The 27,255-nt window shown below is 42.8% G+C and overlaps 2 protein-coding genes across 2 annotated transcripts in view; one reads left to right on the top strand and one right to left on the bottom strand.

Moving 5' to 3' along the window:
- The window catches only part of dock1 (dedicator of cytokinesis 1), a 155,915-nt gene that overhangs the window by 59,903 nt on the left and 68,757 nt on the right, over window positions 1-27,255 (bottom strand). The window lies entirely within an intron of this gene.
- Window positions 281-25,690, top strand: insyn2a (inhibitory synaptic factor 2A). The gene is made up of 4 exons (XM_020083263.2): window positions 281-793; window positions 9,482-10,718; window positions 16,061-16,132; window positions 25,367-25,690. Exons 2-4 carry the CDS (start codon window positions 9,487-9,489, stop codon window positions 25,548-25,550), a joined length of 1,488 nt encoding a protein of 495 aa, XP_019938822.2. The 5' UTR covers window positions 281-793; window positions 9,482-9,486; the 3' UTR covers window positions 25,551-25,690.

The raw sequence follows: 27,255 nt of genomic DNA, 5'->3' as shown, positions 1-27,255 counted from the left end.
AAAATCTCTGAATTTCATTCTTCTGCTCCTGATAAAAGTATGTGGAGCGAGACTTTTTGTGCATATGGTCTCCATGGAGGTGAGGTCACTGACAAAACAGCTTTAAGTGATGAGATAAAGGGATGATGCATGAACCTGCCAGATGTAGCCCAAACTAGAACTGTACTTTCTCCACTGCAACCTTCCCTCCTCCCTCTGCTCTCTCTCTCCCTCTCTTGCTCTCCAAAGCTCCCTCCCCCCTCTTTCGCTTAATCTTTCTCTCTCTCTCTGTCTCTCACACACACACAGTCTCAGATGCACACACGCAGGACAGCGGAGAAAGCCAGCAAGGAGAACCAACGGCGACGCGATGGGGATATTCTGCCTGCGTGGGCTCTGCCGCTGAAGCGTCCGGAGTTCAGTCACAGGGTGTGTGCGCGCGTGTGACTGTGTGTGTGTGTGTGTGTATGCATGTGTGAGTGAGTGTGTGTGTGTGAGAGCCCCTGCTGACACCGTGCGGAGAAAGGGGAACAGAGGACAGCGGGTGTAGAGGAGGAAAAGAGAGGGGAGTGTTGACTCTGACTGGGGCTTAGAGGGAATGTCACACCACTGGATCAGAGGACGCCAATGTGCAACAACTACTCCAACTACTGCTGCTTCGCCTGCGTGCCGCCGCCTGTCTGTCCTCTTAACTTCTGCCATGGCATAGCCTCCTATTGCAGCTCGCCTCTAATCCACAAGGAAACGGGCATGCATGGGCACAACCAGGGATCTAGACTATCGCATCCTTTACGTCAGTAATTCACAGTCTGAGGTGAGTCGCTCCTCTCTGCTCTTGTCCTCCCCTCTTTTTCACCTCTCCGTCTGCAACTGCAAGAGGGACTGTGTTTAAATTCAACCTCTGTTGGGGGGAAATCTGAGGGATCTGCTCGCTCTTTGGGACTGAGCCTGGGATAAGCCACAGGGAATGTCCTCGTTTAGGATTTTTCACTTTGAGTCGACTGGTCAAATATCAAATACGTGTGGCAGAAGAAAAGAGGTAAAATCTCAAGACTGTTTTAATGCTTAGTTTGCTCTGCTGGGGTTAAGTGGTGGAGGTAGACTTCAGCCGGCGGTTGTGGAATGTGCAGGTGTCTAGTTCAAAAGATGATTCTATCCATTCAGAAAACTTTAAACATGAAAAAAAAACGTTTCAAATCTCAGGTAAATATGTGGTGGAAGAAAAAAGTCATCCTCTCTGCTCACATATTTATCAGATCTGACAGGTCAGGTTTCTATGTTCAGGAGGATTTTGATCCAGATTTCATCTGACTGGCTCAGCATACATATCTGAGATTGTGCTTGCGTACAAGGGCTTGCATGATGCTGCATTTCCTCTCAGTTTTGCAGCTGAGTGAGCGTTACATAAAACACATTGATATCTGAGGCAAAATAATTCTTGCGTGAAGCTGTTCTCCCATATATGGAGGCAGCAGTGTCTTCAGGCAGGTAGCACAGAGGAATATGTGATGAGAGCTGAGCAACGGACTGTTGGCTGCATCTGACGAGGGACCTTAACAAGAGACTAATCTAGATTAATGGACTGGGTAAACTCACCATCGTCATACAGGCTGTGGTGTGTGTGTGTGTGTGTGTGTGTGTGTGTGTGTGTGTGTGTGTGTGTGTGTGTGTGTGTGTCTGTCTGTGTGAGGGAGGGAGGGAGGGAGGAGAGAGCACGACCTGCATAGAACCCTCACATCTTGACTGCCCTTCAGTTTCCACACAAAACACACGTCAATCTCACTCATCCCGAACAACCCCCCCCCATAGTCTCCCCTCCAACCCTATCACAGATCAAGGCTCTGATACCATCTCCCCTCTGCTCCACATCACTTTGTGCAGACACTGAGGATTGAGGGAAGTAGATGAAGATGGATAAAGAAAGAGACGTAGAGCAAAGGAGGGGAGGAGATTGTCTGTGAGAAATAATCGTGACCTTGTTCCTTTTCTTTTTACGAATCAAAGTGTAATATGTGCTGACGTGACACAAAAAGTTCCCACCTGCAGCCACTGGCTTTTCTTGTACAATGTAAATACAATTATACAAAATTGCTGGGTGTGGTTAAAAGATGTTGCCTAAGAAAGAAAAAGCAAGTTTTCCTTCATTCGTCACTGCCTGTCTTCCTTTAACCTTCACGTCGCCTCTGTGGGAACTGAGCACAGCGGTCCTGGAGTGTGATGGCCTGATACTTCAAAGCAAATATATATTTTTAGGAATCACTGAAACCAGTGTGTGTGTTTGCGTTTACCCAGTGATGCTCCAGAGAGAAGGTGGAGGAAGACTGACAGTTCTGCCATATGTGTGCACACAAGAAAGCAGCAGCGTGTGCATGCAGCAAAATCACTCCCAATACAGAGTGGATAGGACGATACAGAACAAGGCTGCAGCACAAAGATGGCATCGTGCACAAAATAAAGAGAACTGTCTGGGAGACATTATAGGAGTGGTCTGCACAACTTTTTTAGCTTGACACCTGCCTCACAGAATCAAGCAAATTTGGCCAACAGCGCTAGGGTGGGAGGGTGCAAATGAGCGCCTGGGGTTTCCAGACAAGTGGTGAAGTCGGCACTCGCCTCCCGTGGCCCCTCTCGTCGGGAGGGGTTCTCATTCATCCAGAAAACAAATTGCTCTCCCATAAAAGAATGACTGCTCTTGGAACGGGCCAGATGTTACCTTTCATGTGCTAATAGGATTATTCATTAAGAGTCTGATTTTTTCAGACTCTGATTTTGATTTTCCCTGGGAGCGCCACAACAACACCAAGCAGCTGAGGTAGCTCTCGTGTGTCTGTTTTTTGAGGTGGAGAAGCCGTGTGTGTCTGTGCATGTGTGTGCATGTGTGGACGACTTTAGGCGTCTGTTAGCAGAGGAAGACGCTTCGCACCTGATCCCACCTGGGTGTTGTTGCTGGTATATGTGTGTGTAAAGCATCGCGTAGGGGCCCAGTCAGCTGGGGCTCCGAGAGGCCCAGAGGCAGAGGAACAGAAGCTGGGAGTTTACTGTGAGTTTATGCACTGATGTGTATATTGTTTTATTATTTTTGGGGCGACAATTCCTTCCATTAAAACTGTATCTACTTTTCTTCAATAAACAGAGTTGTTCCACGCAATTTCCCAGAGCTCAAAACAACTGTTGAAAAACAGAATTTTATTTCTGGTTACATAAAAGAAAATGAGGCAGCATGCTCTTACATTTGTGTAGTTGTTTCAAATGACAAATAATCAATTTTGAGTAGTGTTGTCAAATACGTTTTTGTAGGTCGATTAATTGCTTCGGCTCTAATTGTGGCTATTTCTGGAAACAGATTATTGATCTCTGCAGGTTTAGGGGTCAGAGGACACTTGAAACTGTCGCTTTAAAAACACACCCAAGCTGTCGTTCATATCTTGAAAGGGCAGATTCTTAGTTAAAAGCTGCAAATGTATTTTTTAAATTTAACCAAGACTAATTGGATCCTGACATGTCCCTGCTCTGTGGTCCTTTTATGACTTTCCTTGCAGAAAAGTCCTAAAATCCTAAAATGTTCAATGAACACAGACGTTTTTGTGTGTAGTTGTGTGTGTATAGAAGGAATGTGAGAGTTCACTAGTTCCACATCAACTTTGAAACCTTGGTGTCTTGAAGGCAAAGAGAGAAGATTGAAAAGTCAGAGAGAGAGAAATCATCAAAGAGAAAGAGAGGAATGAGGAAAAGAAATGAGAGAGATATAACGTTCTGTAGAAAGACAAAGAGCTCAGGGAAGAAGGGAGTGAGCTTATGCATTCTGAGTAGAGCAGGCAGCCTCTGCAGCATGCATCTTTTCCAGAGGTCTGATCTCCATCTCGCCGCCGCTATGTTCACTGACGTATGGATTACACACTTCCAGTGAATTCATCAAGCTCCTGAGAGCCCACCTGGTTGCAGGCGTATATAGCACACAAAGCAAACTACAATGAGGAAAGACCTAACAAAGAGAACAAGCACAATTCAGTGGTGACAAAGTGAGTAAAAATAATAAGGCTACGGTTCAAAGATAACAAGTGACTGATGTCGACTGTTGTTTTATGACAGGAATTTCATTGACTACACACACCAGAGGTGAAAATAGACTAATGGCGTTCACAGCAGTCTCCGAAAGGCTGTTAATCTGTATTAGGTCTTTTAATTGCAAAGTCTCACACATTTTATTTTATGGGATTTTCAAGTTCACAACTGGAATGGATAAAATTCTTGCTACACCCATGTTGCATACGTCTTTCATGATCAACATGTGCAAAATTGTTTAAAATCGTAAAACTTCTAAGCACAGGTGAATATTACAGATTCAACAAATTGATTGAAGTATTGTAGCCTCATGATTATAAGAGGGATGCAGGCCAGGTAAATAATAATTACTTAAAATGTCAAATGAGACTAAGACCTGATGGGCATAAATTATTTACATGGCATGTATACGTGTACAGAAGAATCTACGTAAATATATAATAATACAATTAAACACCATTTGTTTACATATGAATATGTGCTTTCAATGTATTTCCCAAGCATTAGCATGATGCTCCTAAATCAAAAAAATAAAGATAAAACAATAACACAGGTCTTGATCCAACCCCCAACCAAGTTGTCAAGTTTAATCCAAATTGGATTAAAGCTGCCCGAGTTGAAGCTGTGACAGAGACAGACAGGCAGGCAGACAGTAGTGTGGGGGTGAGGATGTGAGGTGTAGTGCACACACGTCATTGGTGCAAACATGGTGCATATGGTTGAATCTATATATAGGGATATTCTCAATGTCATGGATTAACAGCAAATCTGGATTCATCCAGTCACGACATCAGAAAACGTTTTGACACTCTAAACTATTTCTAGTATTTCAACAAGTTGCCAAAGAATCATAAAGGTATTAATGTTTCAGTGAGATTGTAACACGGATTGACACATGACTGGAGGAAACAAGTTACAATCAGGAAATCTCATCCTGCAACTTCAATAAATATGTTCCTGGTGTTATTTAGCCATTAATGCAATATTACATGATAATTCTGTGCTAAGTCTTCAACATGGTGCTTGGCAACAGAGCAGTAGTTCAGTTGACGGAGCAACAATTACAAGAAAGACAATCCCTTAAAACCCTGTGATTTCCAGTGGCGTTCCATCTCGCGGCATTAAGCTACCATTAACTGACAAAGGATTTGCTGCGGTTGGTGTCGAACTAATGCACAGGGCTGCTGTTATCCCTCAACACTGACCTGTACAGTGAATCACTCAGCTATATATACCCTCTCATCAAACCCTGAGCTGGGGGGGGGGGGCTCGTGTCAAATAGAAAATAAAAAGCCAGCAGTAAACCCTGTAATGTCAAATGACCTCCCCAACACAATCTGAAGCAAACTATGAGCCTGCACATATTTTTACTGCATAATCAGTGTGCTCTTAAGAGACACATCAAAGACTTTCTCAATACACTACTAAGCCCTGTGTAATTATGAGGGGAAGCTGACGGAAGAAAGAAAAGAGGAAAACAAAGCACAAGTTGATAACGCTGGATTACAGAAGAGTTTGGAGCTCCTGCGTCTGTGATGATGCTGCCACACTTATTCGTTCAAGCAGCATCTGAGACCACGCTGAGCCGTAATGATGTAAAACTGCAGCGATAGAGGAGCTCTCTAATTCAAAAAATGCAATGCTGGCTGCACACATTTCCCTATTATTTTCATTCAGCAAATAAACACAGATGTGCCAGAGTCAGGAATGTTGACAAGTAAGGCTTCTGAAGATTGGAGGGTACATAGACTATATCGACAATTTACCATATGTGATTCTTGAATATCTCATTACCAACTTTTGCATATGCTACATTATGCAAAAAATTCTGTTTTTCTCTAAGACAGCTTTTCCATCCTGGCTGCAGGAGTTTGCTTCCATTCAGCCACAAGGACTTTGGTCATTCATAGAGGCAGGGTGATTCGTCCTTGCCTCACAGACAGTGTTCCACTTCATCCTTAAGGTGCTTGATGGGGTTGAGGTCAGGTCAAGTCACCCAGCCCCCTTCGTGACAAGCAGATTAGCCCTTTCAGATTCAAATCAATCTCCATTTAAATGATCTGCTATTGAATCATCTTGAAATTGATCTTTGAATATATTCCTTTTGCAGTCAATGGATTCTCCCCTTGGATGTGTTAAATGACCCCATTAGATTTGCATGGCCAGTGTTCTCGTGCAATCAGTTCTGGTCATGCAAGAGACAGAAAGGAAGCTGTAATGCCGAAGGTGCCAGGTTGCATTTCGGATTTAAAAACTGAACACAAGCGAAACCTATGTAACGTGCACTGAGCATAACTTGGAAAAATATTAGAGTATTATAAAAAATAAATTATGGGAAATCTCAATGAAACACCCTGTTCAATGCTTATAGCAGAAACCCTGTTCCGACTGTTGTTGCTAATTGACATGTAAAACCATATTTGCAGGGTTTAATCAATTCACCTGTTTTCTGATGCATGCTATATTAATGAATTTTCTCTTCACTGGAGCAGAAGCGATAAAATAAAATTATTCAGGCTCAAAGTTAGGGTAAACATTAAATCCCCCAGGTTGAATCAGGAAAATAAGATTTCCACCTTTTAAAGATTCTACCCCCAGCAACCAAAAGTTCAATTAGGTAACTGCCAGTCACAAAACTGCTGACTCATATTATGCAGTTCAAAATAATGCCATTAATAGGGGATCCTGCTTTATATTCACGGTGTGTTGCGTTAAATGAGCACTTGCTCTGAGAATAAAGACCATTTCCATTAAAGAATAATGAATTGCATTACCACAGTAATGGGGAATGTCCTTGTAGCACTGCAAAGCTTCAAAGAACAGCCAGGAAACTCTTCCCAAGAACCAGTCATGCTCAACAGATTCTCATCATGGACACAACTCACTTGTGTCCCTAGAAATAACCCAAAAAATGACCCACAGTGCCACTGTGACAGCTGTGTGAGCTGCGCTGCTGAAACAAGGTCAGAAGTGAATGTGTCTGATGTGCTTTGCCATCCGTAGATGACCCTGTGAGGCCCGCTTGTTGGTAGAAAATAGTGGGTCAGTTCACTTCACTTACATGCCCCTAAATGAAAAAAGAGGATCAGGGCCACCCTAAAAAGGGACAGTTGTCACAGGACTGCGTGATGAGTCATGCTATTTATGCAAGAGGCCGGGGGGAGGCTTTTGAGCCGGAGGTGAGATGCGAGTGCTGCTACAGTTTCCTGGGCCCGGTGGGTAAAAAATCAGATATGTGGAGTCACAGACACATCATTCAGCCTGCAGTGCTGACATGTCGGAAGGGATCAACTTTAAATGAGGATATGATACAATAGCATGAAACTGGATGTATGGTGGAGCCTATGCAGAGGAGGATGAGTAGAAAGGACTGAGAAAATGCTGTTGCTGTGCTGACAAACTACACTAATTTCTCTACAGCTTAATGTCTAATTCAAAGTCTCATCCATTGAACCAACATGGAGAGGACAATGACAGGGATGGATCACACGAGCCTAGCCATGCTAGTGAATAAATAATAATCTGGAAATAAAACGTCACATGGTCAAACGGACAAGTGCCAGTTTCAGACGTTCTTCATCCGAAATGCCTCAAATGCTGCACAGCCAGGGGGATAATTGGAATATTATTGAATTGGCTTGTGCTACACATGGAGCTCTGATTTGCCCCTTTTACATTGTTTTGCATTCACTCTGCATTCACAGCTCAATCAAAAGTGGCGAGCGGGTCAGCAGTCACCAAGTTATCACATCTTTATGGCAACACTGTTCCTTGGAGTCCCTGATGACTACTAATGGTTATATTTCCTGCCCTCCTCTGGCCTTTCTCTGTGAATAACTGCACTGACGCTGGTGTTTTCTTCCTGGAGATCTTGTGAATATGTTGTATTTTGTCCACTTTTCATATAATGTAGCCCATAAAACGTGCTGTGATTAGAGTGCAGTTGTAGCTGAAATTTTCTGTCTAAATCTGACTGAGCCCATGAGAGACTTAACTGAGCCCCACCAGAGAGCACCAGGCATTCTGTATTTGAAACCAAAGCCTGTTTTTCTTGTGATTACAGGCACGTTTAAAACAATTAAGAAGATGCCCACATGACTGAAACTGACCAGAGCCCAAATTTGATTTAATTAATATTGGGCTTTTCTTTAGTTTCCAAAGAAAATTACTTAACGATTATGCCAACATGTAAAATGTAGGCATTTATAAATTATACCAACTCCTATTAACATCTGTAAATGAAACTGTTATCCTAAATCTTAGATGAAATAGACAATGACGGATGGCTTTCTCTCACCTATTGATGAGACCCAGCACAATTCAGTGTATTAATACAGAACCAAGGTGATAATGTGATGGAGAAGACAGTGAGACAAAATGTCCATTGTGTAGCTCCCAGCTAGGTAAACAGACAGGTTTCAAATAGGATGTCCTTCACTGTTGACGGAGAGCAGTCTTGGCAGATAAGTGGAAACGGATAATTGTCCTATCTGATTCAGGATCTTTATGAGTGCGTGGAGTGTTTGCTTATTGTAAATCAGCAGGCAGGGGGAGAATTACATTTCTGTCAGGGCCTCAGAGGCAAACTGCAGAGTTGTGCTGTTGCTACCATACCTGTGGTAGTGGGGGAAAGATAATTCTTTATCTCTGCTTAGGATGTGTCTACTTAGGGTTTTTTTTACAGTCCTCTGACAAAGGTTTGCAGATATCGCCCACATTTTTGGCATCTCCAGATCAGATGGCATAGTCATATTTGCTGAGGGAGAGCAAATGTTCCTGCAAATGGGCAGATATCCTATTTAAACTTGATTAACAGCTGTTAAAAGTAAAGGTCGAAGAGTAAAGAGTCATGCTGAGGCAATCTGTCCAGTCAACAGTGATTTGCCACTGTTGCCTAAATGCATTTGAATGACAAAGTGTATGATTGTAAGTATAGTGACTGATCACCACAGCAAAACTGAGAAACAAAGACTCATTACTAAGCGAGAGGGAGTAGATGCAACTGGTGGTGAAAGATGTTTTAACTGGCAAAAATGTATTCAAATTAATTAATTAAATTAAGTTAAATTGTGCTAAAAAAAATTGCATTCATAGAGATTTAATGCTTCACCCTTACAGTTTTGACAAGGAAATTATGGGCTTTTCTTTCAATGGTATAATCATACGCATTTATTTATGTAAAGAAAATCTATCTAAGTTATTTTGGTTATACTCAATTACCTACGCAAATGACTTTAAATGTTTGTATAATCAGTTTCGCTAAAATGTATATTAGCTTTTATGATTTGTGAGAATTTGAAGATAAAATGTCAATGAGAGTAAAGTATTCCTTAAATAATAACAAGTTACTCCCTTCCCCCAAAGCTAGGAGAGGATTTGTGCTCTGTTGAGTGGGTTGTAAAAAGTGTCTAACGTGGCATCTCTTCTCCATTCTTCTCAGGAAACATGGTGAGCAAGGAGGGTGGCAAATGTATGCTCACCAACTCAGAGTCTGACTCGGAGGCAGCCCCCTTGCCGTCCACCTCGCTGGCACTTGAGGTGAAGTATTCCCTGGAAGCCAGTCGGCAGGTGAGGAAGAGGAACAAGGCCCTGCAAGTGCGTTTCAAGGATATCTGTGAGGCACAGAACGAGCAAAGGGAGGCAGAGTTGCAGGCGGCGGGGAAAGGTGGCAAGCCTATCTCATACAAAGTGGCGTACCGCAAGTACATGACTGTCCCGGCCCGCAGATCCATCCCAAACGTCACAAGGAGCACGGGCGTGCAGACATCACCTGACCTCAAGAAACGCTATCAAACTTTTCCATTTGAGCGCAAAAAAGGCCACACCTATAAAGACGTGGCGGCTGTGGACACTTATAAAGGTCAGAATAACGGTTTTGTCATGGAGGTGAAGCAGTCCAAGGCTGCTGAGCAGGGTTTAGATGAGGAGGAGGAGGAGGGAGCCTGCGGGGGGAGTGGAGTCCGGAGGACCAGGGCTCTGCTCCATACTAATGAGTGCATTGCCACAGTGGAGCAGCACACTGCACCTGATGGCCTGTGCTCTGACGCTCTGCTGCTCAGTTGCTCTGCAGACACAGACTGCCTTGCAGACACATCGAGAGGAAGTGGAGCCGGAGCACAGGCAGAGTACCAGCTCTGCAGTGTCCCATCGAAAGCCAGGACAGGATTACAACTCAAGGAGGCCGATATAGACCGCTCGGTCAAGAGGCAGCTGCTCAATCTGGAGGAGGGCTCATCCCGAACCCTGCCGGACAGGGCCTCCAAGGTTTCGGGCCCCATCGCCTGGAACTCCCTAACACAGGTGGAGTGCCTGGACAGCCCATCTGTGCGAAGCAAGCGGAAGAAAGGTCTCCAGCTCAACGGGCTGCAGAGTGAGACATTACCACGTTCCAGTAGAGGCTGTACAACACAGGCACAGTGCCACACAGGCCAGTTATCTGCTCGGCCTCTAAGGGACATGGAGGAGCCTCTGTCCCCCTGCAGAGGTGGTGAGGCTGGTGGAGCACCGCCCGACCAAACACAGGAGACCTGTAAGCAAATAGTGCCTATGAATCAGGACAGGGATGTTAAAGAACAGCTGCAGGCCATGGAGAATCTCATCAGCTCCAGCCAGGAGACCATCAAGGTGCTATTGGGAGTCATCCAGGAATTGGAAAAGGGGGAGGCTCACAGAGAGGGGTAAGACATTTCATAGTCATCATCTAGCCTATGATGTACACCACTTTTTCTCTACTGGCATAGATTCTAATACCTCAACTAAGGGTATCTGCTGAAAGGGAGTACCAATGCAACACCAGTGCTCTCTTTTCCCCTAATTTAAAATGGGTACAGCTCCCTGCATGGAAACCATTGGAATCATTTTCATTTAAGGTTACATGAGGCCAGAGATAGCTGTGGGACTCAAACCTGACCTAGAAACAGCTGACTTTATGAATACATTTCCAGAGCACAGAATGCTATGGCTGATCTTTTTAAAGGCTCAGTATCGATACCTGCATCAGCACCTCCCTACTTATCAAATGTCAAAAACTAGAAATTATGATTCAGAAAAGGTTAAAGGTTTATAAGGTTAAACTGAGGAAACATCAGACAGATAGAAAACATTCATGATTCAGATATTTTACATTATTTCTAGATCTTTGGGACAAGCTTGTGTCCATGACAGCTGCTCAGCAGAGTCTCGACTGTACCACCCAATGAGTGTCAAAGAAAAAAGAGAGGGCAGTGGCACGTAGCTGGGATGATGAGGCTTTCACCTGGATGTGCCCTGCAGTGCTATTATAGCACAGTGTGCTTTTATGATGATTCCCCCTGCAGGTATGGTGGAGCTGCTGCAGAGCGTATTCTGACAAATCACCTCACCCAATGTGGCCCGAGTGATTTGATGACCTGTCGTATGAAAAGCTGTCACTGGGAATGAAATCTCAGACCTGAAACTGGAACATATCAGATATGGGCTGTCACTCTTATTCAAAATTCATTTGAACATGGGGGGAATATTTCTTATCACATCTTATCACGACACCAAAGCATCTGAAAGGCGGTTTGTGGAAACGTTTTGGGTTGTGCACCATAGGCGAAAAAGGCTGATTCCAAGGAGAACATACAATTATTAAGCAACAATTATAAGCCATTTTATTGATTGAGGAAAATACTAAATTGGATATTCAACAATTGGCCTTATCTGACCACACACCATAATGTTTATCTCGCAAGTCCGTGGCCTTTGAAAAAGCCATGGCCTGTGAAAAAGCCATTTACTGTCCAATTGATACTGAGTTTATACAAAAGGGGCTACAGATAGCATCTAGTCAGCTGAAATAGGGGACTGTCTATCCAAAGGGATGAAGCAAACAAAATGGCCAATTTGTTGAATGAACTGCTGGGTCTTGCCACTCAGATCCCTATCTGTTTTTACCAGGACTGTGTCGAGATCGGGAGAGAGAAAATCTATGTAATCAAGATGATACCAACCTAGTTTAAAAGCTGTGAGCTGCAAGTTCACACCCATACAAAGGTTAGAACAAAGGAGCAGACGATTCAAACTTTCTAAAGGGTAAGAATGAGACAAAACGACAGGGGAACACTACTATTCAACGAGGACTGATCATGGAACAGATCTTACTACAGTTTTGAGTTTGAACCATCTTAAAAGGCAATTATCTGCTTTCAATCTTGCACAAGGCAGCCTTAATCTCCTTATCACCTAACTCATAAAAAGTGTGCTGGAGTTAAAAAAGTAAGCAGACATGTGGTGCAGCAAGGACAGCCATCTCCCTGTGTGCTGCAAAACACATCTGGCTTATCAGATGTGTCGAAAGTGGCAGGTGGAGTGGGGGTGAGGAGAGGAGAGGAATTTGTAAGTGAAAATTAGTCACTATGCTCCTTATTGGTGCCATCTGCTCACAAACATAAGGAAACAATTGCAATGTTCTTTCATACATTAATTACAGAAGCCTACATTTAGTTAAAGTCAGTGAGCAGCATAAGCCCCTTGTAATCCATCTGAGCCAAACTGAACCTCTGTGTCTCTATAAAAGCGCAGTCATCTTCTGCATATTTCCAATTCCCAAAGTTGGACTTGTAGCAAGCCAAGCAAAAATCCCAGCGCTGCTTTAGTCACACTACATTAGCCTCACACTCCCCTTACATAAATGTCACCGACACAACAAATAGGAGTGCCCCCAGGCTATAGGTGAATTGTGAGTGCAATTACATCTGATATATAACTGCTTATGTTATATGACATTCATTTTTCATGGACGCTGGGTGCATTCATCACGAGGCATGTGTTTGTGACATGCTGCTCGGACACAAATTGAAATTCCATGGCTAATGTGCTGAGACTAAGAAAAAAGCATCGCCATGCCGCGCACACGCACACACACAAGAAAAAAGAAATAAGAAAACGCTTTGCCACTATAAATAAAAAGAGGTGGTATCTTCCAAAAAAGGAAAGAATGAGAAGGAGGATAGAGGTGTAGAGTGGAAGAACCACTGGTCTTAAGGTGCTATTGGATTCTAGATGATATTAGGGGCTCTTACCAAGCCGCTCAGAAATAGAGTGTAGAGCGCACGCGCACACACACACACACACACACACACACACACACACACACACACACACACACACACACACACACACACACACACACACACACACACACACACCACCCACACCCACACAAACACACAGGTCCAGGGCATATGATACAGTGTAAAAGCTGCAATGCAGTTCTGAACTACATCATTGGTTGCATCCAACGGCCCAAAGCTTAGGAGTCATTTTGCTGTATCATCAGCCTGTGTTGGCAGACCAGGCACAATTAATCACACTTATGGGGACTTGTTGCTAGTCTTGTCTATTAACACTGGATGTGTACATGGTTTTATGCCTGTGGACCCCCACCCACTCAGTGACCTTTGGGAGAGCTCAACCAGAAGTGGAAAAGGGGGAGGGTGTATAAATACACTGTTAATGGCACTTTTGGCTTGGCTCTCCCCAGGGAAGCCTGCCTGAATTAACTCTGCCCTCTTATTTTCTCTCATCAACTCGATGTGAGAATGAGAGATAGAGAGAGAGGAGGGATGAGAGATGGAAGGAGAAAAACAACAGGAGGGTGAGAGATAGAGAGAATAAGGGTGGGATGTTCTGAGGATGTGATCCAGTTGCCCATGTTTATCAATCGACTCATGTGGGTGGAAAGCGAAGGTGGCCGTAACCTTCCCCGCTGCACTGTCACCCCTATTGCATTCATCCTCTGCTTAGATTCTCTCCATTACTTCATTCTCACTTTAAATAACAATATTGTTATCAACTCTGCTATACCTGTCAGAGCACGTGGCGCAGAAAAAAGAATAGATAAGGAGGAGAAATTTATGATAGCGGCTTAATTTTTATTGGTGCTGCGCCTTATGGGCAGCATGACAAAAGTCCCTGAGAGAGAATTAAAAATGTCTCTGCTTCTGCAAAGATCAAACTAAATGTGAATTAACCTTGGAGATAAAAATCGAGCGGCTTTCGGAGCCATCCTAGTTTTGGAGATGCTGATTTATGAAGGTATTTAGACCTGGTATCATCATCCCTCCTTGGTGATCTCATCACAACAGGACATCTCTGACTACAGGGGAGAATGCCCACAGACCACATTCAGAGGTGGACTGGGACACATATAGCAAAATTCTTTAGGCTGTGTGAATGTAAAGGAGGAGTCCTTTTTATTTAAAATGGGTAAAATCTTATACACCGTCACTCGGGACAGATGTTAAAACCAGGTGTGAACCAGGCCAGCAATAGGTTGTTATATTTCTCACTCACCTCTTCTGCCTCAATGGCAATATTGTAAAGTAAATGGGATTTCATTTGTCAAAGAGAAACAGAAGTGTCTGTGGAAATATTTCCAGTGGTCTGTCTTCACACAGCGAATAGTGGAAGACAAGCAGAACATTGTTTCCGGAAGGACACGTAGCTGGATTTTCTTTTTAATGTTGTCGTTTCATTTCTGTGAGCACCATAAATGAAATTCCATTGACTCTCCAATGACAAATAGAGCCAAAAGTACCAACTCTTCATTCCAACAAAGACAGTGCTACCAAGGTAATACTTCACTGGAAAATTGATCATGGTAAAACTAAGGCCACTTTATCACCATACTGCATGTACGTGTATTGCATAAGATACATGTACTATGTTAACAAACATTTTCTGCAATAATCCTGCTAACGAACAGACTCACAAACAAATCTAGATGAAAACATAAAATCCTTAGCGGAGGTAATAAGCACATACTTGGGACACGTGTGAAGGAGAGTGGTCGACGAAGGTTACTACCTGTATAAGTAACTGCCCCACCCCAAAATAAAGGTTGACATCTGTACTGGGTTTACAAGACTGCTTTCTGTTGATGCAGCAGTCCAGGTCTATAACCATAAAAACCAAGCAGTAAAGGACTCCACATCTTGTCCATGTCATCGCTGAAGTGAGTCCACAGTGTGTCCTTTGTAATGTCATTAATTACAGGGGGAAACACTTACTGTCAATCAATATGCACATTCCCACATTCTAATCCAATAAGAAAACCACTGAGCCTCTGAAGCATGTAACCAAATAGTCCCCATCAGAGCCACCACCTGGTCTTTAACTGTCCCTTGAGGAATAGGCATCTATAATGGGAACTTGGGTCATGATAATATTTAATCTCAGAGACACTTGATGTCAGAACAATAGAGCGACGCATCGGATGTAAAATAAAACGTTATCGATGTGTTTGAATGAATATTTCGTTGAATCAATATCACAATAAAATAACCAACTGTGCAACGCCAAAGGGCTGCTGTCCTAAACTATACTGTCAAATTGTAACTGCTTAAAGGAGCCATTTCATTTCCAAATCAATGCGGCCCACTGCACCCCCAGCTAATAGTAACAAAAATGATTCATTCTGAACATAACTCATACGGCATGCTTACAACTCTGTCCACTACAGAAAGGATTAATCAAGAGTTTGGATTTCTCATGTGAGAAACTAGGTTCAGTGCAAGTACATGTATTTTCTTTTAAATTGCGAGATAAGGTGTTTTTTGCCGATTTCTCCGAGAGTCATGATGAAAAGTCCAGATCTAGCGAATTTAAATGAGGTTTAATAGTAACGTCAATGCATCAAGTAAGCAATTTTGATGCATTATTTTTTTTTTTTTTATTGTTAACGAACAAGAGTTCTAAAAAGTCCTTGATAAAAACAATTCATACCATTCAGAACAGCCTAGAAACCCATCCACTGTGCACCACTTTGCCTTATCTGACCCCAGATCAGTCAACCAGAGCTAATGGTAGACACCCTGCTCTTTCTGCCCTGGCTGCCGGACACAGGCCACTCAGAAGGGCGGCCTCACTCCTCATCACCCTCATTTACTGTGGTCCAGCTAACGAGGGAAGACAAACAGGATGAGGGAGGAAGGTGTGGGGGAGCAGCTTAACAAGTCCTGTAATTACTCATTCACCACTCTTATCTCCCCCGCAGACTCTCCTATCGAACCGGACAGGACACGGCCAACTGTGACACATGCCGGAACAGCGCATGCATTATTTACAGGTTAGTGGCCATCACTCTTCAAAGACACGATGATCCAAATGTGCCTCGTCCTTCCTCCTGGAGGGGACAGGTGGAAAAAGGACGGTTGAGAGGAGGGGAGGGGGCAGGGCAGGCAAGGAATAATGTGGAGGCTGTTAATGAACACATGGGGACTTGTGACATTTACACATCACACGCTCCTGTGGAATCCATACATCTTATTGGGTCTCTCAGATTGTCACGTAACGCCCTTTTATCCACAGCCAGGTGCCTAGCAGAGGTACGGTTAGCGAGACTTGGAGACAAAAGGGTGCATGGTTGAAAAGTAGATACTGCGGAGGGAGTGAGCACGGGGGCAACGAAAGGTGAAATTAATTAGCATCCAGACGTTATGAAATATCATCCAATTGTGCTGTTGCCAGGCCAACTAAGCCTTTGCATACTCGATACATCAGACAACCAGTATAGATGTGAGCCCAGAGTCATTAGTCTGTCGGACGACATAGCTACCTCCTCATGAAGGTGCAGTACATGAATAAATATTTGGCTGCAGAGTCTTCTGTGTGTGAATAGTCAACAGAGAAGTAACTAGCATTACTTCTGATAATTATTTTAATAGAATTGAATTACACGTCTTTTGAAAGCTTCCGAATATGGATGAAACAGATGAAAGGGAGAAGTACCACTAGAAATCAAAACCTGCTGATGATTTGCAGGGATAATCTTTACCATGGTCGTGATTTAATTTAGCCTGTTTGATGGAAATGATATTCATTCTGCATTCATTTGGTCATTCTAGATTTTTAAAAAATCAGGATATCACCAAAGTCATGAGAGTAGTTTTCAGGGACCTGGAACATCCATAGAAAAGTTAACAGCAAGTCATTCAATGGTTGTTGAGATATTTCACTCTGGACGAGCAAATCAGACACGAGAAGAAAATCCAATGGAAGCTGTCCTCCGGGAACCAACCATCCAGTGGTTTTTTAGATATTTACTGACAGACTGAAATTACCATCCATGGATCCATAACAATTACCAGGGTTAAAAATCCATACATCAATCACAATAATATCCTTTGCTTAAAGCCCTCATGTGAAATGCGCGATCAGCTTTGAGTTCACAGCCGGTGGCCGTGACCTCTGACAGAGCCTCGCAGCTCCTGACACCTCTGTCAGACTTGAGCCTCATCTTTGATACACAGTGGGACTGACAGGGTGCAGGCCCCGTGAGGACACATGCCACATGTGTATATGTGGATGATTTTTCCGTCTGGTTCTGAGAAAAAGTACGATTCAAGCAGTCCAAATGAACAGGAGGGAGAAAAAAGATTTAAAGAGTAAGAGGGTGAGAGGCGATCAATAAAACAGTTTTTAGTGGACACTGCTGCTCCACTCAGTCGGCATTTCGCCTCTGAAGAGCCATTTAAATCATTTTCTATCTACTGCTCTCAATAACTGATAAGCCTCTGGACAAACTTCAATTGGCTCCTGAAAATGAAGGAACAGGGCAGAGCTTTCTTCTCTCTGATGTTTGAGCGGGGGAAGGTACATCGTGTCGTAAAGTGTGTTTAAATCGCGGCAGGTCCCTCTGCACAGCCGCAGGGTGGACATAAGAATGGAGGCTTTTAGTACGATTCAGTGCCCACAGGATGAAGTGGGGTGAGCTGAATTATTACACATGCAGTGACGGACAGTGGAGGGGCAAAAAATGGCTCGGGGGAATTTAGAGTAGGTTAGGTGCAGGGTTAAAGGATGGATGACGACAGACTGCGGAGACCGGAGCTCGTCTTGTATCATAAATTAGTCATCCCCATGTTTAATACTAGCTCTGTGGGATTTTGGTCGTGGGGAAAAGAGAAGGCTCAGCTCCCTCTGGTTTAACTGTCCTCCATCAACACTCGCCCTGAGATAAGAGCAGCTGTGCTCGCCCTGCTGTGGCAGCCTCTGCAAGTTTTAGAGGCAATCGCAAAAAAAGATCCCTCTGCATCTATGAGCACAAACTGCACTGACACATAAATATTAAAAATATATCTTTGTTAAGACATTTTTAGCAGCTGAGAGTGTACTCCATATCACCGGTGAGTTGATAAAGGTGCTTCATTTATATATCTCTATGCCTGAAAGGGTTTGAAAGACTCCAAATGCAGGTGGCAATAAATAAATAATGCTGTCATTTAATATGAGCCACTGATGCCAAAGTGTAAATGAGTTGTCCAACAAATCTTTTTTATTTAAATTCTTCTATCCTGAAAATACAAAGAGAAAAGGTGACTGAATTATGTATAAAGGATCACAGGAAGAAGTCATTTTAGACTCGTCTCTTGACTTGGCCGGTGCTGATCGTGCACATGCGATGACACCGGGCTCTGAATTAACATCAAAACTTCTCATTTGGCTTCTTAGATCCACAGAAATCGATTGAAATGCTTCATCCGCAGAGGAAGAGCAGAAAAACAGGAACTCAATACAAAACTGAAAGCTCATTTTTTGACAAACCTTGCAGGCACCTGGCAGGGTTTCCACTTGATGAAAGGGCAGAGTGAGGTGTTTGGAATCTGCTGAATTGAAGGGAGTTCTCCTTTAAGAGACTCCCTTAGCATGGTTAATTGTGTTGATTGGACACAGAATCAAATATAGCAGTTGTATTCACACAGGCAGGGGGATTAAATGGCAATCTAATTACTCAGATCTCCATGAAAACAACCTCTCTGGAGGTGGAGGAACACAAAGAGCCATGAAGGAACACAGTTTGGATGGGAAGAATAGCTGTCTCTAATATCTGGATTTTATTCTGAGTATGTTTATGTCTTCAGCATTGCAGGAGGCCACAACTTCAGCTTTGGCCCTTGATCAAAAGCTCATGAGTCTTGTTGACTTTTAAAGTTGTGTCTTGTGTTACTGCCCAGTCTCACAGACATTGGTGAACCTTCGCCTCCTTTCACTTCTAATCTGTGCTAGTGAGGGGGCGAATAAACAATTTGTTTCCAGTGGCGTTGCATCAACTTATGTGAAGTATGACCGGCACTATCCGCATAACAATTGCATATGTGTGACTGTGCTGTTTGAAACGTTGTTGACACGCTGTTGCTCGCAATGAATTTTCCATAAATGTCCTTCTGTATACTTACATGGGCTCCCTCTGACATTTTACTGCAGGGGTTGACAAAAAAGTTCCAGGAAACATCCAGCGCAGCTGACTCGGACATTCACGTTGTCGCATGCAGCCCCTCTGGGAAATTTCAGGGAAGTGTGTGGACTTAAGGGCATGTCTGAAAGCAGCTTTTGTGTTCGGGCCAAACCTCTCGTGTTTGGGGTAAAGCTGGTCTCTTGGCAAGAGAGAACAACATGGCTCCATAAATCACTCAAACGCAGCACAGTGAGGAGCAAGGCATGTTCTCCTCAGCATATTCAATTTGTCCAAGAGTGTATGGCATCATCTCAGAGTCCATCCTTAACATAACAACAGCATCAGATCGATATGGTGCTGCTCTCTACGGGCCTGGACTTCAAACAGAATACACAAGCTGGTGTGGTCTCCCGTCCTTGTCTGGTCTCACTTCTCTTGTTATGAACCATCTTGAACTCGCTCCGTCTTTCTTTCATCCTCAATAACTTTCTCTCTCTCTATCTCACAGTTTGTCCAGAATGTGTTATCTCCTCCTAATAGCTAACAGTGTGTTCAAATGAACCTGGGGATTCAATGCCCAACATTACGTGCATGACATTGAAACAGAATAGGAGAGAAAGGGATGAAAAGATTATTGCAGTTCACTCCATCTTGCCAGGTGATGTAATATGGGTTAGTGAGTAAGGCAGACAGAGGGGAGGAATGAAATGAAAAAAAAAAAAGGAAAAAAAGTCAGAGAAAAAAGCAATACAGAGGTTGGAGAGAGGTGGAAAAAAAACGAGACAGACAGAGAAGCTGTGGAATTGAAATGCATTCCACTTATTTCAAGACCACAGGCATTAAGCCGTGATGTGTCTTGACGCAGAAACCCTGTAATCTCATTTTCCTCACACTGAATTTATATGGGCTAATGTTCTGATCAAACAGGGAGATAGATTTAAGCCGCTGTGATTAAGGGAGTCGATGGTGGAGGTCCCCACCACTGGGTACTATTGTTCACAACGGACTGCGGTTATTTCTCAAACGTTCAATTGTGTCATTAGCTTGCATGTCTTAAGATTAATTCAAAAACAAGCAACAGTAGCTGATCATTAAACTATCTGTCCGGTAAAACGCTCCTTGAATAACTCTACACTGCAAATGGATAAATAAATAAAATCAACAAAGGAATGGGTGTTTAAAAAGAGAAGTCTCCAATCTACTGTGCGAGGCTATGAAAATCAATTAAGCGTTGCTAAAGGCATAAGAGCCCATTACATTATAACATATGGAAATTAGTGAGCAGCGAGGCTGGCCTGCCTGCACGGATCTGCTGAGCGAAGATATCTCCTTTTTTTTTGTGAAAGCATAATGATGTTTTCCAACATGGTGGCAAGCCGGTTACCATAGTTACAAGAGTGATTCTCCGTGGGACAGACAGTGCGAGGGGACGGCTAGGGCAGTCGTGAAGAGCACATTCACACTCGAGGAAGATAAGGGAACAAAAAAGGAAGGCAGGATCAGAATGTGAAACACGGGGAGACAGAGAGAGGAAGGAGGAGAATACAAGCTATTAAAACTCACAGATGGTTAAACTGGGGTAAAGGGCAGATGAGAGGTGCCAGGAACACGCTGAGGTAAAAGATTAGACATGGCAATGAGAATGTACAAGTGTCTTTTCCCCCCCCATTGTACATATACTTCATTTTTAGGAGCAAGAACATGACAGGACACAAGTGGAAGTGAGTGAGAGTAAGAGCAAGTGGAGGAGTGAGGTTAAACACAAGGCCCAAAGTGCCTTCTTCAATTTGTTCCGATCCAACGACCCCTTCAGGGGAGTGGCAGCCAGGGGACGGGGGAAATGCCAACACCGCTTCACTTTTAGCCTAAAAATATGTGGCGCGCTGCAGCGAGGGCCTGTGACAGTTTCATGAGGAGATGCTGATAACTGGGCCGGGAAGAGACTAATAAATCTTTCATTACAAACGTCTTTAGAGTATGTTTCAAAGATGAGATGATTATCTTTTCACTCTCCCCTTTTTTTTCTCAAATTAAGTTATGCTGATTTTTTTTTCAGTGACATTTAAGTTTGCTGTTCCCAAGCTACAGGCCAGTTGACGTTTTAGTATGATTCTCCTGCCAGACTGAATGCTATGTTTTTAGAATGAATCCATCTTATCTGGTCTCAGGGGGGAACTAGAGTCAATCCCAGCTCACGTCAGGCGAGAGGCGGGGTACACAGCCGGGATTCAAACCGGGAACATTCTTGCTTCTTTCACCATCTTTAGTAATGTGAAGAATAAGCTTTGCAGAGTAACCCACACTGAAATCAACAACTGCCTGGTTGTTGTGGTCTTTCTTTTTTGTATGAATATATTTGTTAGTCAGCTCATCTAACAAAAGTCATGATATAGTTCTAACTATAGATTTAACACAGCACATGTAAACACAATTATGTACGACGGGCAGGTCAAATAATAAGTGTAAAGTAAACCTACAGTTAATGGAGAAGCACAGACACAAACCTGCAGGTAAGAACTGAACAAATCAAAGGTCGTAGAATAAATTGAAAATACATCCAATGATTGTACCAATAAAAATAATAGGCTCTTTAATGTGGTTAAATGGCTGTTTGTCCAAACAGGCCAATGGCAATGGAAACACAGCCACAACAGTCAGAGGGAGAATACCATCACTGCTACTTTGTGTGTGTGTGTGTGTGTGTGTGTGTGTGTGTGTGTGTGTTATATCCCACACAAAAAGACACAACATTTAACTAGTGCTTCCCCCCAAAGTCACCAAAAAGTGCTCGAGATCTGCTTCTGTACACAGTATTAATAGAAGGTTGTTTTAAAAGATGAAAACTACACAAGGACACACTCAGCACACTGCTGGCATACATGTGTGAAAGCACTGCACATTCATTCCAACACACACTCATTGATCACAGGATTCTTTGGTGCCACCTTACTTAAGTTATTCGAGCAGCAAGAGCCTGTTAATTTAGCAGCCCATGAATTCTGTTTAATATGCAAGTTTGTGTTTAACTGCAGAAGACTTTCTAATCTTATTATGCAGCACGAGAGCTGTGAACACACACGCACCTCAGTTTCCCTGGGCCTGGCCATTGAGAAAATAATTGGCAGCACAGTGCTGCCTCTACACAAACATGAGAAATCTACAGTAAGAGGGCATCAAGAAAAGTATTCAGTAATTTTAAGACAGTGTTATGATAATAAAATCCAAAACAGTCTGAATAACACAGCAGGGATGAATTGTACAAGTTCAGGTAAAAGCGTGTTTATAGTTTCTGGAGAGAATCTTAAATCGATTCAGACCGTCGACTTCAGGGCCAACTCGGACAAACACCGCTCAATCACCCTTCAAAATAAGACCATTTCTTATCCCCGTGAGATGTGAGAAGATTATAGGCAGATTTAAAGCCACATTCTGAAGGTGTTGGGAGGGGGAGGGAGGCTCCAGCTGTAGTCTAATTCATGTTGGATAAGTGATATCTTATAATCAATTTTAAATTCGATCGAAGACGAGTGCAGGCTGAAATAAAAATAAAAATAAGAAGAGGAATATGGGCTGGTTTCCTGGCACATGCCAAAATCCTGGCTGGTACATATTTGGACCAATTTAATGCAAGAAGGACTTTAAATAGTTTGGGTAAAGCGAGCTGCAGCAGTCTAGTTGCAGATATTTCATATTTTGACGAACAGGAAACCTCAGGACAAACCTCTTAGTCTGTGCATCAAAAGGTAATTTGCAGCAGACTTGCTGGGACATTCTGTTCAAGGGCTGCAGAGTTTAGCTGTGACTTGGGGCCAAAACAAACAGAACTGCAAATGATTCATTGTGGCCTCTTTAGTTGGAGATCGCTTTTCAGCATCACATTCATATTTACATATCAAGCTCTTAGATAGATTTTTGGAAATATGGAGTTGTCTGATACGCTTCAGTGTCAGATATATGATCAGTACATGAGCCATCCTTTTTTCATATTTTCTTGGTGTTACCCTGCAGTGCTGCTACTTTAACAAAAGCTGCTTACAAAGTTTGTGATAATGGTAAATGGACTGGATTTTTTGTGCTTTCGACTTTTAATGTTTTGTCAGAATCCCGAAATCTTTCACATCACAGAATGGGAGCTGTTTTTTAAAAATCCCTAATCAGAATGAGGTATAATTGTCGATTAGAAATGAGATTGCATATAGGTGTGAACCAAGATCACGATTTTAACACAATTAATTGATTCAATAATTTCAAACATTACTGACATTAAGAACACGCTGAATTTACAATCAAAGCGCTTCATGTGAACTTCAAAATGCATGGTAGGTATAGAGAGACAGAAAGACAATCCCACTAATACAAGCAAACACAAACGTTTCCACGTGCAGACAAATGTGTGTGTATACACACAAACCCTGACTTTACACAAATTGAAGTGGATTTATACCAGCGTAATTAACAGCTGCTGATTTATTGCTAATAGCTGCAGTGTTCTTGGCCTGAGTCAAACTAATGCAAAGTGCTGAGTGTCTGGTTCAGCACCCAACATTTACTTGAGTCACTGTCAAACACCCGCGTCGACGTCTGCTCAGCTCTAATTAATGCCGAAACCATCACCTGCATTAAAGTGTCACATTTTACTGCGACACCGTACCGGAGACCGTCCCAGCTCCTGCAAATTATGATTTGGCTGCGCTGAGATGCAACAGACAGAATGATCTGTGCCTGCAGCTCACCTGGAATACTAATCGTTATCAACATCCAGTCGCCTTCAAAGGGATTCTATCTGGTGTATTTTTCTTCAAAGAACAAAAAAATACACTCGCTCTTAAAAAACAATCATTACACATGCTTTGCATTTCAATCAGCGCATGCAGTCGACTGCTGAGCTCACCTTGACACTGCATAATCTCTCACAGTGGTGAAAGCCAGCGTCTGAGCAGGCAAGCTGCACTTTTCATGAGGTGGATCCTCCTGATGCCATTATGCAAGTCTGTCTGTCACAATGCCGACCCACCAGACTCAGAGGCTGGAGAAAGCTTTAGCAGATTAAAGTCCCTCTACACTTAACCACAGCTGAGGCTGTAATCTGAGTTTCACTCAGCAGCACCTAGTAGTCAGATGTGCGCGGGCGTGGGATTACAATGATGGCGGGTCGAGATAAACCCTCTCACACCCAGGTTGAAACGTGGAGTGCACCAAGAAGGAAAAGACTGTGTGAGTGTGTGTGCAAAAGAATTCCAAAAATTGGATAGCTCTGCATCCCTGTTATCTTTTGCTGACGTTATATATTTCTGTCCAAGGATCAAAACATCAGATACAAAGTACAATCTGGAAAAAAAAAAGGGGGTTCACATCAATCCAGGCAAAGCAAGCAATCATCTCCAGTGATGTGCTTCCATTTTGCTTTATGAAATATAACACAGCAGCAGAAGTGGGCAGCCAGATGCAGGCAAACCACATCGGGAAATTTCCCTTGGAAATAAGGATGAAGTGAGCAAGATATCTAGGTCGTTCAGCAGGATGAGCAGCGCCGTGACAGATGCTTGCGTGGGGGTCAAGTGAGCACACGCACGACGTAGACTCTTGTGTGGTTATAGGGAGAATGTGGCAGTCAAAACATGTCAAGATTTACAAAAGCATGACGGGGAGAGAAGCCTAAGAGCATTCAGTGTCCATGAGGGAGGATGGACATGGTAAATGAGTATTCAAACCATGGCCAGGTTTACAGCCAGGAGGGTGAGTTAAGAATAAAAGCCAAGTGAAAATATAAAAAATTGAACAATTAGTGACTGATGTGATACATTCAGCATAATTCACAGCACATTTATTCAATCAGAATAATCACATAGTCACGAGACACACACCATTCTGTTGCTAAGAGAAATACTGTTATTACTCACTCTGCAAATGTTTCAAAATAAAAGTCTCGCTGAAAATGGTATGGGTTATTATTACTTGGTGGGCTTCGATGTGACTAACAGTGGGTTGAATTAACAGCAGGCATCAACTGTGAAAAATGATTAAAATAGGGAGGATGTCTATTAAAATAGAATAATATGTAATTCATTCAGCATGACAATAAGGTGGTGCCTGAACTTGTTGTGTGTCTCTGCTTCTCCGAGGTAGTGTGGAGCTGGACTTCAAACAGCAGGAGGACAAGCTGCAGCCGCTGATGAAGAGGCTTTGCCCCACGGACGACGTCCACTTCGCCCCCCTGCCTTACCCCCAGGAGGCCTTCACCTCCACCCCGAAACGCAAGTCCAAAGCTGACTCCAAGAAGCATGCACGCTGGAAACTTTGGTTTCTGTGAGATCACAGAACTGTCTCCCCCCCCGCTGCCGATACACAGGATTATTGCACCCCTACGGTCGTCCATATTTGTTTGGTTTATTCATCATCCTCCATTTTTATCAAATCTCCTTGGCTTTTTCTAGACTTATTAAGCAGTATTAGAGGAGAGCTCCATCACTGGATACTGAACCGCCTCTCAGAGACGACAGGATGCGTAACGGGTGAATTCCATGGAAAATTCTAAATGACACGCATACCAAAAATGGATTCTGAGTTATTTCGAACTAATTTCTTCAAGCGGGGTGTGAAATTACACCCAGGCAACATATTTGGAGATCAGCAAGGTGAGAAGACGAATTTGATTTCCGTCTGTCTATTTGAATATATTTTTCTAGAAGACGTCCAGCCCTGTTCTATGGCATTGGTTTAGTGACTGTCACGTTTCTATTCACCAGTTGGGACTTTTCTTGCCAGCCTCCGGGAGAGGCTGCCAGTCCGACCACAATGTTCTGAGATCTACATCAACAGCATAAGCACAATTAACACTGTTCAGGATACGTTTTCTCCAGAATAATTAAATAGAACTATTTTGAGTACGAACTCATACATGTTGATCAACTACTAACTATGACAGATTGAAGACTCTGGTCGTATCTGAAGAAGAGATGTAAAGGAGAGAGAAAATGTTTATCAGTAGTACTTCGATCACCTTTCTATCAATCGCTAAAATGTCTCCTTGAACTGACTTTGAAGCAAAGAATGAATAAATAACACTTATTTTCTTAATAACATTTGCAAAGTTAGACGTCAATGTACTTTTTTCTATATAAATATATATCTATATACATTCACTTTAAGGTTTAGTGGAATATATTTATTTGAGCTGCGACAAAGGGGGCTGTGTAAAAAAAAAAAAAAAAAACTAAAAAGATTTCTTTCTTTCATACATCAAACTTATTTATTACTAACTACACAGTGGATATGAGCATTGAAACCCTAAAGGAAAGAGCAGTTAAACTTCATGCCTTCCACACGGAAAAAATTCTATCGATCCTTTATTGCTCCAGTATTGAAACCAAGCAGTATAATAAATGGCAGTGGTTCATAGCACATGCGAGGGGTCCAAGATGATAGCTGTGATTGTATTGCTGCAGTACCTTGCATCAGCTACTATGGTAGCTGCTGAAACCAAGCCAGAGAGACTGAATGTGCCACTTCTGATCACAACCAGGGCTTCTACAGTGCAGGGTGGCAGGCGTGTGAGACTAGCATGCTTTTTATTACATTCAGATTTTGCAGAATCTTTTCTAGCTTTTCAAGAAACAATTTTTAAAGAGAATGGCAAAAAGTTATTTTCATTTTTTCCCTCCTTTTAAAATTAATAGCTCCTGCTCATCGCTTCCCATCTATTCGACTGTAAATTCAAATATTGTGTAGTAACGCCACAGTTTTCAAAGACTATGTACAGCCAAAATAATATTTGCATTGATATATAAATGTATAAATATATATTATATAGCATCAAATAGGGCTAAAACCATTTTTAATGAGTGGGAGAGCAGCCAGTATCTGAAAGAAACAACATTAAGTTAACAGCGCCTGGAGGAGCATAAAACCCAAGTCGCTCTCAAAGCCAAGAACACTGCCCCAAAAGACAGGATATTTGCCAAAGTGGTTTCAAGGGCGTAAAAAGAAAAGCATCTTTATCTACTGTCACAACAATA

Source organism: Paralichthys olivaceus, chromosome 21 (genome assembly GCF_024713975.1).
Source record: "Paralichthys olivaceus isolate ysfri-2021 chromosome 21, ASM2471397v2, whole genome shotgun sequence".
In the NCBI taxonomy this organism is placed as follows: Eukaryota; Metazoa; Chordata; class Actinopteri; order Pleuronectiformes; family Paralichthyidae; genus Paralichthys; species Paralichthys olivaceus.
The sequence above is the reverse complement of the archived record's forward strand: the minus strand, read 5'-3'. Positions and strand labels throughout refer to the sequence as shown.